Genomic DNA, 11,180 nt, shown 5'->3' on the forward strand with positions numbered 1-11,180 from the left:
ATATATATGAAATTAAATAGATATTTAAAAAATAAATATATATATAGGCTACTCGATATGAGATAAGATTTTTTTTTTTTGCCCACAAAGGGGAAATTAAAATAAATGTTACCCAAGCAGTCGAAAACAAAACAAATTGATGGAATAGATAGGATTAGATTAAATATATCCTCCTGGGACCCAGCCCATTGATTAACATGCATCTCCTTTTACCCTTTTGAGGTACTCTATCAATCTGTGATGTACTGTACAGAGGACATCCTGGGCTTTCCAGTGATATGTCATTGGTTAAAATTGCATGCTGGGAAGTTCCTCTTTGTTTTCATCCAAAATGGCTGCATACCAAAAACAACATTTTATAGAAGCATGAGGAGAAGTCAAATATTGTTGAATAATTGTTATTTTTTGTTTATTAACACGTGAGGAACTATATAATTAGTTCTGAAAGCAATTAAATAATTCAAGTTTGGAAATAACAGGTCTTTTATAAATGTCCATTCTAGTGGACGTCATGACCGTCTTCATGGACTCAATATTGTTGCAGGAGACGGAACCAGATAGTTCAGGGAGATTAAGACGTTGAGCTCTCAGATGATGAGAGAGATGAGGATTTCACACCTGCAGGGATAGAAGAAGAAGGAGGGGGGAGATGCAGGAGGCTCCATGAGCGCACAGATACAGACAGAGACAGATAGGGACGAGCTGGAAAGACATGTCCCTCTGGGCCAAGAGTAGCACGTATGTCTTATTGTTGTTTTTATTTTAAGTGGAGCCATGAAAAATGAGAGTTGCCTCAGGAATGCCAAGTGTGTTTCTATGAGCAGGTCAAATGAAGACCACATCCATAAAACTAGTCAAGATGACCCTACAGCCCGTGCCGACTGGAGTCAATGACTTTCCCAATTTTTAAGTCCCCGACCAGACCTAAATATGGAGTGTGGACTGCTACTAGGAGAGGTCCCAGTTCACCTCCTGCCCTGCCGTGGTGCCCTTGAGCAAGGCACCGGACAAGCCCCCCCCCCCCCCCACTCCCATTGCTCCCTGGGTGCTGTACAATAGCTGCCCACTGCTCCTAGTACTAGACTCCTGGTACTAGGATGGGTTAAAAGCAGAGCACACATGTCACTGTGTGCTCTGCATGTGTGACCATTAAAGAGGGTTTCATCCCTCTGATTCTATCTAATATAATATAACGGAAACAAATTAAAACAGATTTTTCCAAGGAGTTTTTCAATTGAAACCAATGAAAAAATACAATACTCAAATTTGACATGTTTATATGAGGACCCCCTTAGTGGTTGTAGAAATATTTTATATCAAATTGTGTTTTCTATTGAACTTATTGTACTAATATTATTTTTGTAATCATGCATGGTATTTTTTTAATTAACCTTTTTATTTATTTTTAAATCTCACGTACCCCCTGCAGTACCCCAATGTACCCATAGGGGTCCACGTACCCCCATTTGAGATTAACTACTCTAGGAAGCTAATTTAACCTTAAATTATCAAGGAGAAACCAAAACGGAAGCAATTCTACAATAAGCATAAACAAAAACAAACAAACACTACATTACTTACTAGTAAAATTGTTGTGGAGCGTTCATAATTTAGTTAGAAAACATCATATCCCATGATGCACCGCGTAAACTGTCTGCGTAGTGCCTGGATAACGGTTGTTTAAACATGTATTTCATCAACATGTGTTATAATCTGTGTACGTGCTATTCCTATTTGGTATCTTAAATGTAGTTTATATTCCTATTCTATGTTTTAAATAAATAAAAACCGAGTTATTTTTATTTTTAATCCGGAGTTTTTGCCGTTGTATCACGAGGACCTCAAAGCGGAAGCGTCTCGTGCATCTGATTAACGTCAACATCAAAACTAACAATTGTGCTTTTAGATTAACCTCTTGAGAGCTGTTTTTAAAAACAACACCACACCATTATCTTTAGGATAAAAGGCAGTTTAGCTACTCAGAAATGTCGTCGGAGGAATTTGAGAAGCTCCATGAGATCTACAAATCTCTGTTCGAGGAGCTGAAGCTGCTGCCGGAGAAAGCTCTGAGGAGCCAGGGAGGTAAATGTTGTTGTTGTTGTTTTATAAGCTAATGCTAACGGTAGCTAACAGTGTAATAAATGTGTTTTCTGTGCTGTGACACTGGATGTTGTTGTTGTTGTTTACAGAGGAGAGGAAGAGACTGGTGAGGACCTTCGATGAGAGGAAGGGAGAGGCTGAGGAAGTGGTGAGCTGCTCTCTTTATTATCTGTTCAATATCTGTTGTTTTGTATGTGTTATATGTGTATGTATAAATAAGAAAGGATGTACCTAAAACATAAAAATACCTCCAAAAGTACAATAAACATTTGATAAATAGCTGTTAAAAAATATGTACACTATGTCTGATATATATCTACTGCTTTTTCCTCAAAGCAATAGGACCACCAAATAAATAAGAGACGACACACACTGCAAAATATGCATTAAATGCAATTAGATTTATATATATTTGTATCGTTTTTCTTAATGCATGTATGTGTTTTTTTTACAGCTCTTACGTCTTATTCATATTATTCTATTTTACTTGTGTTTTTCTTTTTTTCTTTTATGAACTTTAAAGTGGCAGGGTAAATGCACTTTCCACCACTATTGTTATAACTAGTTAAACACTGTCACTTCACAGAGACGGAGCTTTCTCTTGAATGTCTCCGTCTTTATGTCTTCAGTTACAGGGAATGGATGAAGAGCTGCGTTCTGCTCCGTCCGCCTTCAGAAACATGATGAGCACAAAGCTGCGGATGTACAACCGAGACCTGGGGAAGCTGCAGAGAGACATGAAGACCTCCGATTCTGGGTCCTCTTCTCAGGCGGGGGTGGGGAGTCATCCAGGCGTCTACTCGTACGAAAACCAGCAGAGTGTGAGTGTGTGTTGGCTGTGATATGTTAGAAATGCTGTTCGGGCACCGTGTCATCTCATCATGAGGGTTATCAACTGGAAAATATCCCTCGTCCCCGGCTTGAGCTTCAGCCTCAGGATCCACGTATCTGTGATCCTCTCCAGAATGAAAGGAGTCATCACATACAGAGCATCAACTAGTTCCTGAGCAGTGTCCTTCACATGCTGATATCAAGAGAGGGAGTCACACAGTCACAAGATGGAGGAATAGAAAGCAGTCTTCAATGTTTACTTCAGATTAGCTCCACGTCAGAAATGAGCATGCTTGATGTCTCTCTCCATAGAGGCTGAATCCTCATGTTAATCACATAGCTATCATCTGCCTCAAACAGTCCTGATGCTCTTCCAGGTCATCACACATGCTGTCATGTTCACAGCTACAGTTGGGATACCTTTGTTAGCATGCTACTCTCATGTTGGAAGAGGACATTCAGTATTTTCCCAACATGAACAATTACAAGGAAGTGTGAAGCAGGAAATGTTTCGGGTGTAAACGAATGTGGAAAAACTTATTTTCAGCCACAGATCGAAAGCAAGACTTCTCTTTTCTGCTTTATGTAAAAACTAACTCGAGGTGAATGTAGAAGTTCAAGGAAAAGTTGACACATTTCCTTTCCTACAGACTAACCCCTGCAGACGACAGTACACATTTATAAGGAAAGATTAAGGATGTGATTTTGAACGCTTTGTCATTTTTTTTAATCGCCCGCCCATTCTCGTAAAACAGGATATCACAAGAACGCCTCGAGGGCATTTCTTGATGATGGGTCTAGTCAATGCGTCCTTAAACAACACATTTCTGTCCATAACGCAATAGCTTTTACACGACAGTCCACACAAATGTCTAAAAGGATAATAATGATGTTACTTTTGACGAACATGGATTTTAATGAAACTTCTTCTACAATCTGAACCCTCCAGAGCTCTCGGGTGGTCTGCAGGTGGTCTGCTTCAGTGTTATTGAGTGAAGACTATCGTAATGTAAAATGACTGAAACACACAGCTGTCGACAGTGTGAGGTGCTCTATGACCTGTGAACAGAAACACCGTGAGAACTAAACGTGGAGAAGCAGCGTTCAGATATTATTCTGTTATCTCCCAGAAAGCTGCAACTCTCTCTTCTTTTACATCTATTTGTTTATTTGGCAGGGACACTAATGAACACTTAAAACATGAAATATGCCGGATTTAGCTTTGAGCTACTTTCCATCCGCTGTCGCTCACATAAAACATTAAGAAAATGAAAATTACAAACATAGCAGTACAAATACATAAAATGCAAGAGTAAGAATACCCAAGTATTTAGGACATGGTAATACAACATAGCAGCATCGATACATAAAGTGCGAGAGGAGATACCCCTGTGTTAAAGTGGTGATCGTGTGTTTCTCAGCCATTGTTTGAGTTGACCTTTAAAACTATTGAGAGGCACGATCCAAAGCTAATAGCATGTACCGTACTTTCCGGACTATAAAGCGCACCTGCATATAAGCCGCAGCAGCTAAACTGTCCGTCGGTCTTGCTCTCGTTCTGTCTCTCGGTTCCACTTTTACTTTGGCGCGCGACCTGTCTCACTCTTTTCCGGCCTCCAGCTTTTCCTGCTCGAGCCCGCCCCTTAAAGGTGGCGGGCGCGGACCGGTCATAGAGCCCGTAGCGTTAAAGGTGGTTAATTTGACCTGTAAAACCCATAGATTTAGGAGGTTCCCTAGTGGCCGTTAGCTGTACACAAAAAATGGGGAAAAAAGTCGCGGCTTATAGTCCGAAAAGTACGGTAGTTTCTCCACTCTACTTTCCTGGTTTTCCGCCTGGTTGTAACGTGCTCCTCTCCCTCAGACCCAGACCCAGACCCAGAGAGCGCTGCTGCTGCAGGGCACCGACTCTCTGACCAACGCCAGTCAGAGCATCGAGAGAACTCTTCGCATCGCAGCCGAGACGGATCAGGTCGGCACCGACATCATCGAGGAGCTGGGAGGGCAGCGCGAGCAGCTGGACCGCGCCAGGAGCAAAGTGAGATGTTGGGTCCTTATAACCAGGGGTGCACATAACCTCTTTAGTGACTTACTCAGAAGAGCACCAGGAGACAGCGTGTGGTACTCACCCCACACGAAGCGGGCTCCTCCTCAGTGTCTCCTTCACTGTCCTCTATTTACACTTCTTGCATGCTCGATGATGAAGATGATGAAGATGCACCTCCCTGTCTCTTTTTAAGCCTCCGATTTGCTTTCTCCAAAACTTGTTGCCAAAACTGTGAAGTCCTTGCATTTCCTGAGGTACAATACTAAGAAATGATCGCATGACTTGAAGTCACATCTGATTTCAGATGTGGGAAGTTACGAAGTACACTTCTTCAAGTACTCTACTTAAGCACAATTTTGAGATATTTGTACTTGACTTGACTTTGATCTAATTTGTAAAATTAGCTGCACCTTTCATGATCAATCATTATAAAACGTATCATATATATTATTCTGAAATGGACCAATCCAAACGACTACTTTTACTGTCGCTACTTTCACTAGATTTTGATGAGAATACTTTTCTACTTTCACTTGAGTAACATTTTGAATGCAGGACATTTACTGTAACAGAGTATTCCTACACTCTGGTACTTCTACTTTTACTCAAGTACAAGATCTGAGTACTTCTACTTTTACTCAAGTACAAGATCTGAGTACTTCTTCTTTTACTCAAGTACAAGATCTGAGTACTTCTTCTTTTACTCAAGTACAAGATCTGAGTACTTCTACTTTTACTCAAGTACAAGATCTGAGTACTTCTACTTTTACTCAAGTACAAGATCTGAGTACTTCTTCTTTTACTCAAGTACAAGACCTGAGTACTTCTTCTTTTACTCAAGTACAGACCTGAGTACTTCTTCTTTTACTCAAGTACAAGATCTGAGTACTTCTACTTTTACTCAAGTACAGACCTGAGTAATTCTTCTTTTACTCAAGTACAAGACCTGAGTACTTCTTCTTTTACTCAAGTACAAGACCTGAGTACTTCTTCTTTTACTCAAGTACAGACCTGAGTACTTCTTCTTTTACTCAAGTACAAGATCTGAGTACTTCTACTTTTACTCAAGTACAGACCTGAGTACTTCTACTTTTACTCAAGTACAAGACCTGAGTACTTCTTCTTTTACTCAAGTACAAGACCTGAGTACTTCTTCTTTTACTCAAGTACAGACCTGAGTACTTCTTCTTTTACTCAAGTACAGACCTGAGTACTTCTTCTTTTACTCAAGTACAATATCTGAGTACTTCTACTTTTACTCAAGTACAGACCTGAGTACTTCTTCTTTTACTCAAGTACAAGACCTGAGTACTTCTTCTTTTACTCAAGTACAGACCTGAGTACTTCTTCTTTTACTCAAGTACAAGATCTGAGTACTTCTTCTTTTACTCAAGTACAAGACCTGAGTACTTCTACTTTTACTCAAGTACAAGATCTGAGTACTTCTTCTTTTACTCAAGTACAAGACCTGAGTACTTCTACTTTTACTCAAGTACAAGATCTGAGTACTTCTTCTTTTACTCAAGTACAAGATCTGAGTACTTCTTCTTTTACTCAAGTACAGACCTGAGTACTTCTTCTTTTACTCAAGTACAGACCTGAGTACTTCTTCTTTTACTCAAGTACAAGATCTGAGTACTTCTTCTTTTACTCAAGTACAAGATCTGAGTACTTCTTCTTTTACTCAAGTACAGACCTGAGTACTTCTACTTTTACTCAAGTACCAGATCTGAGTACTTCTTCCACCTCTGTCTGATTTCAAACTCTTCCATTAACCCCCTGAGGAAGTTTGTAACTGTGTGTTTTACTCCACTTTGTTGTAAATGAAACTGCAGCAGCTTGACCACAGAGCGTGGACGTTGTGATCAGCTGATTTTGCCCAGTTCTCCAGTGTGTGCGCGCAGGGCACAGAGTGTGCTCAGGGCACAGAGTGCGCGCGGGGCACAGAGTGTGCTCAGGGCACAGAGTGCGCGCGGGGCACAGAGTGTGCTCGGGGCACAGAGTGCGCGCGGGGCACAGAGTGTGCTCAGGGCACAGAGTGCGTGCGGGGCACAGAGTGTGCTCAGGGCACAGAGTGCGCTCGAGGCACAGAGTGCGCTCGGGGCACAGAGTGCGCTCGGGGCACAGAGTGCGTGCGGGGCACAGAGTGCGCTCGGGGCACAGAGTGCGCTCGGGGCACAGAGTGCGCTCGGGGCACAGAGTGCGCTCGGGGCACAGAGTGCGCGCGGGGCACAGAGTGCGCGCGGGGCACAGAGTGCGCGCGGGGCACAGAGTGCGCTCGGGGCACAGAGTGCGCTCGGGGCACAGAGTGCGCGCGGGGCACAGAGTGCGCGCGGGGCACAGAGTGCGCTCGGGGCACAGAGTGCGCTCGGGGCACAGAGTGCGCTCGGGGCACAGAGTGCGCTCGGGGCACAGAGTGCGCGCGGGGCACAGAGTGCGCGCGGGGCACAGAGTGCGCTCGGGGCACAGAGTGCGCTCGGGGCACAGAGTGCGCTCGGGGCACAGAGTGCGCGCGGGGCACAGAGTGCGCGCGGGGCACAGAGTGCGCTCGGGGCACAGAGTGTGCTCAGGGGAGTCTCCCACCGCAGCCAGTTGGCGGAGTTTTGGCACAATTCTGTTGTTCATACCGACGTTAACCCCGTCTGTGCACACGGCACCAGCTCTGTCGTCCGGTGCTCTAAGCCTCTGCCTCCTGTAAGCTGCGCAGGTCCGTCGGTTATGTCCTGCGCGGCTCGGCCGGCTCCAGTTCAGTCAGTCACAGAAAGTCCGAAGAGTGTTTGCAGGGATCGAAGCGGCACCGTAGCTGCTTAATGTCTTTGTACATGTCTCCTAGTTTACTCCATTGACTGTTGACAAGAAACACGTGTCGACAAAATATGTTTTGTTTTGAGGTACGCAAAGGCGCGTCGTGACACAAGTGACGTTACGCAATTCAGATTGTTGCCGCGCATGCGTACCCGTTATGTGCACCCGTTATGTGCACCCCTGATTATAACGATGTATAGGAAGAGATGTAAGATACTGTATGCTAGATATCTGAGTGCCCTGATTCAGCTTCTTGTGGAATAGAGTTTTGAAAGCAGTCCAGCATTTTTACAACATTTGGTGTCAAAAAAAGTGAAAAGGCCCAGGTTTTAGTAAGAACTGTAAGTAAAGAGACTGCGGGGGAAACTTCTGAAGCAATTGGAAACAGGACTCAGAGGCCCGAGGAGAGCTGGAGCTTTGATGGCAAACACTGACGGTTTATTCGGAGATTTGGCCGGAGAACTGACAAAACCGGTGGTGTGTCACGAGTTGACACGGCGGCTGCCAAACCAATTCTGAAGAACTCTTCTGCAGCTCGAGGTTTTAACTAGTTCGGAGTGTAATAATCAACATTCTTCATCAGCGAGACTAAACATTATGGACCCTGAATCTAACGAGAGCTGTCGTCCATAGGAAAGAATGAGCGCCAGGGAACCTACGTCCCTGAACATGGCGGCTTGTGCTCGGTCATAGACTGGCAACAACAATGCGCCCAAGCTGCCCCTCCTTAAGAGAGATAGCAGCAACACCCAAGGCCGTAGACCTGTGCCGTGGGAAAGAGACCGTGAGAGGAGAACATGATGAGCTGTGTCGAAGGTCGAATACCTAAGCAAATGATTCCCTAACAGAGGCTATTTGTTGTTGTCAAATTCTGTGTCTTGTTTTATTTAAGTTGGTGGATACCGGAGAGAACCTCAGCAAAAGTAGGAAGATTCTTCGTGCGTTATCACGACGGTAAGTGCTTCCCCTGAAAAGATTATACAATTCAGTTATCTTGTTTTATTTGTTCCCAATAAATTGAATGTTGAGAAATCGTGTTTCCATTATTCTCTGTTTTTGCATGCTTTCATTTTGAGGACGAGAGAAGTCTCTGTAGTTTGTATGACCGTAGACTTTCATTAAAAACCACTCATTAAGTTTATCGCTGTGAATTAATTAATTGCATATTTCCTCGGGATAATGATGTGAAATGAAGTTGTTTTTGTACAGGATAATCATGACATGATTAAATGTTCCTATCCTCCCATGTCTTCAACTAAACATCCGTCTCCTTCTTCTGGTGCTGTAGGCTGATGACCAACAAGCTGCTGCTCGGCGTCATCATCATAATGGAGTTGGCGATTCTAGCAGCTGCGGTTTATCTCAAGTTCTTCCGATGATGAGCAAACTTACAATCCAGAATCTGACTTCCTGCAGTAAATACTTTTCATCTATTAAGTGAACTTTTACTCAGCGGGGATTCCGGGACGAAACGTAAATCTTTGAACTTGTTAAAGGACCGAATCTACAGAAACGGGACCTGGGATTTGCACTTTTTCATCAGACTGTTATTACCCCGGATGCTCTGCAGGGGGCGTTTCTGGATTTGCTGCCACAGACCCCAGAAGAAGCTCATCAGGATGTATTCACCCCTAAGTTCATGTCAAGATCGTCTGGTGGCTGCACTTGAGAAGTGTTACTGATGGTGCAGACGGTCTGGGAATGGGATTCTTTATTATTCGTCACACAAACACTTTTGCTTAGGGCTGTCCTCGAGCAGACATTCTTAGTCGACTACGATTTTCCTGCAGTGCGTACTCAAAAGTAGAACGTGTATGCAGTGTGTGTTTTAGAATTGTCCGTAGAATTGTTCTTGTGAACGTGCTATCTCAATCACCTGGAGGAAATGTCGTGGCACAAACATCCATTTTGGGCCAAGAACAAACTGATTACAATGTGTTGGTAAAATGTCAAAGTCATTGTGACCTTACCGAAAATAGTTGTGTCCATAACCCAATAACTTGTTTGCTTATTATGATAATTCTCCCAAATGTCTAACAGGATAACATGATGGTGTTTAATATCTGTAAAACTAAGCTCCTCCACGAAGAATCATGCAGAAGCACCACATTTCATCTGATTAATAGAGATTTGCACTGGAATAAGTCATTCAGCCTGGAAAAAAAGCATTTAAAATGAAGAATCAACTCCGATATCGACCATTAAGTGGATTTAGAGGGGCCATTATATAATAACAGTATTTGATTAAATGGCACCAGTTTAATCTGTCATCATGCCCAGTTTCCCAATACTGTAATAAACTTGAGATGTCGATACAAAATATGGGTGGAAGCTTGTACTACATGCTATGTTCTTAACAGTAAATAATGTCTGTCTAATCACTGTATAATACAGAAATCGCTATTTAAAAAAACGCTTCAGTTTTCCTTTATTCCCCAGCGTCACTGAAGCTAATGGTTAACGTCAGTGTGATGTCGACAGCGGTCAGAAAAACATCCGGCGGGTCTGCCTCAGGTTAGTGCTGCGCAAACAGCATCTGTTACTACGCTCCTAATTCTCAAATAATCGCTGATAAGGTTATTTTTAAGTGCTGTGTTTTCAAGTGGCACATCTGCCGTCGCGATATCACGCCTGGCTGGTGTGATGCCAGGCAAACATGTTGTGAGACTGAGCAGCAGGTGGAGAGAGGAGGAGGACACTTCTGATTTATTATTGGTGCTGCAATCTGAAATGCTGCCTTCATGCTCCCTTTGCAATACTAAAACAAAACCGGGTTTTAACCTACTTTAAATAATAGTAGTATATATTTGGGCTTGTCACCACCACCGCCGCACCCCCTTTCTGTATGTGGCCCTCGGTGAAAATGTTTGGATGCAAACTGTAGTTCGTTGGGCAATGACAAGAAAGTTTAATCTAATTTAATTTTGTTTGTAAAATCCTACCAATTGTTCTCCTAACATAGAAGAGAGATCTAAGAATTGTAGACAGAACTCATTATCATAAACCAAAAAAACACTATTTAAAAAACGAAATGGTCTGAAATTGAGAGATTTGTTTGAATATTAAATGGCAAAAAGTGACCCATCAAAGGTGTGGTATGTAATTCACTTCAGAAACACGTGTTATATTCCATGGAATGCTCTTAACATCCCGATAGCAATGAATGCTTTGACAATACATACATACAAATATTTCATCTGTGGAAGCCGTGGCGCTGTAAAAAGCACGATCAATCATCTGAGCCTGCCCGGCTAAAGTAACTGGATGGCCTACCTGCCTGTCAGCCTTCCATCTCGTGCACACATTTACCTCGTGCCCTCATTGGTCATGTGCGCGTTCGTGTGTGTTGGAGGAGGGGCTCTGTGAGGAAGTCTGAAGGAAGGGGCAGATTTTTTTCAGC

At 43.1% G+C, this 11,180-nt stretch overlaps 1 protein-coding gene across 2 annotated transcripts; it reads left to right on the forward strand.

The window, feature by feature from the left end:
- Positions 1 to 1,818: 1,818 nt before the first annotated feature.
- vti1b (vesicle transport through interaction with t-SNAREs 1B) lies at positions 1,819 to 10,102 on the forward strand. Of its 2 annotated transcripts, none has more exons than XR_004551532.2 (6): positions 1,819 to 2,082; positions 2,190 to 2,248; positions 2,730 to 2,921; positions 4,793 to 4,966; positions 8,414 to 8,734; positions 9,069 to 9,105. XR_004551532.2 is itself a non-coding variant. In XM_034078561.1 (6 exons), the coding sequence occupies exons 1-6, from the start codon at positions 1,986 to 1,988 to the stop codon at positions 9,157 to 9,159; spliced, it is 675 nt and encodes a 224-aa protein (XP_033934452.1). In that variant the 5' UTR covers positions 1,819 to 1,985; the 3' UTR covers positions 9,160 to 10,102. The 2 variants fall into 2 exon arrangements, 1 of the variants encoding a protein (XP_033934452.1); XM_034078561.1 differs by having other exon boundaries at positions 8,673 to 8,734; positions 9,069 to 10,102.
- Positions 10,103 to 11,180: the final 1,078 nt, after the last annotated feature.

The sequence above is a fragment of the Pseudochaenichthys georgianus genome, unplaced genomic scaffold, assembly GCF_902827115.2.
Source record: "Pseudochaenichthys georgianus unplaced genomic scaffold, fPseGeo1.2 scaffold_444_arrow_ctg1, whole genome shotgun sequence".
NCBI classification, from domain to species: domain Eukaryota; kingdom Metazoa; phylum Chordata; class Actinopteri; order Perciformes; family Channichthyidae; genus Pseudochaenichthys; species Pseudochaenichthys georgianus.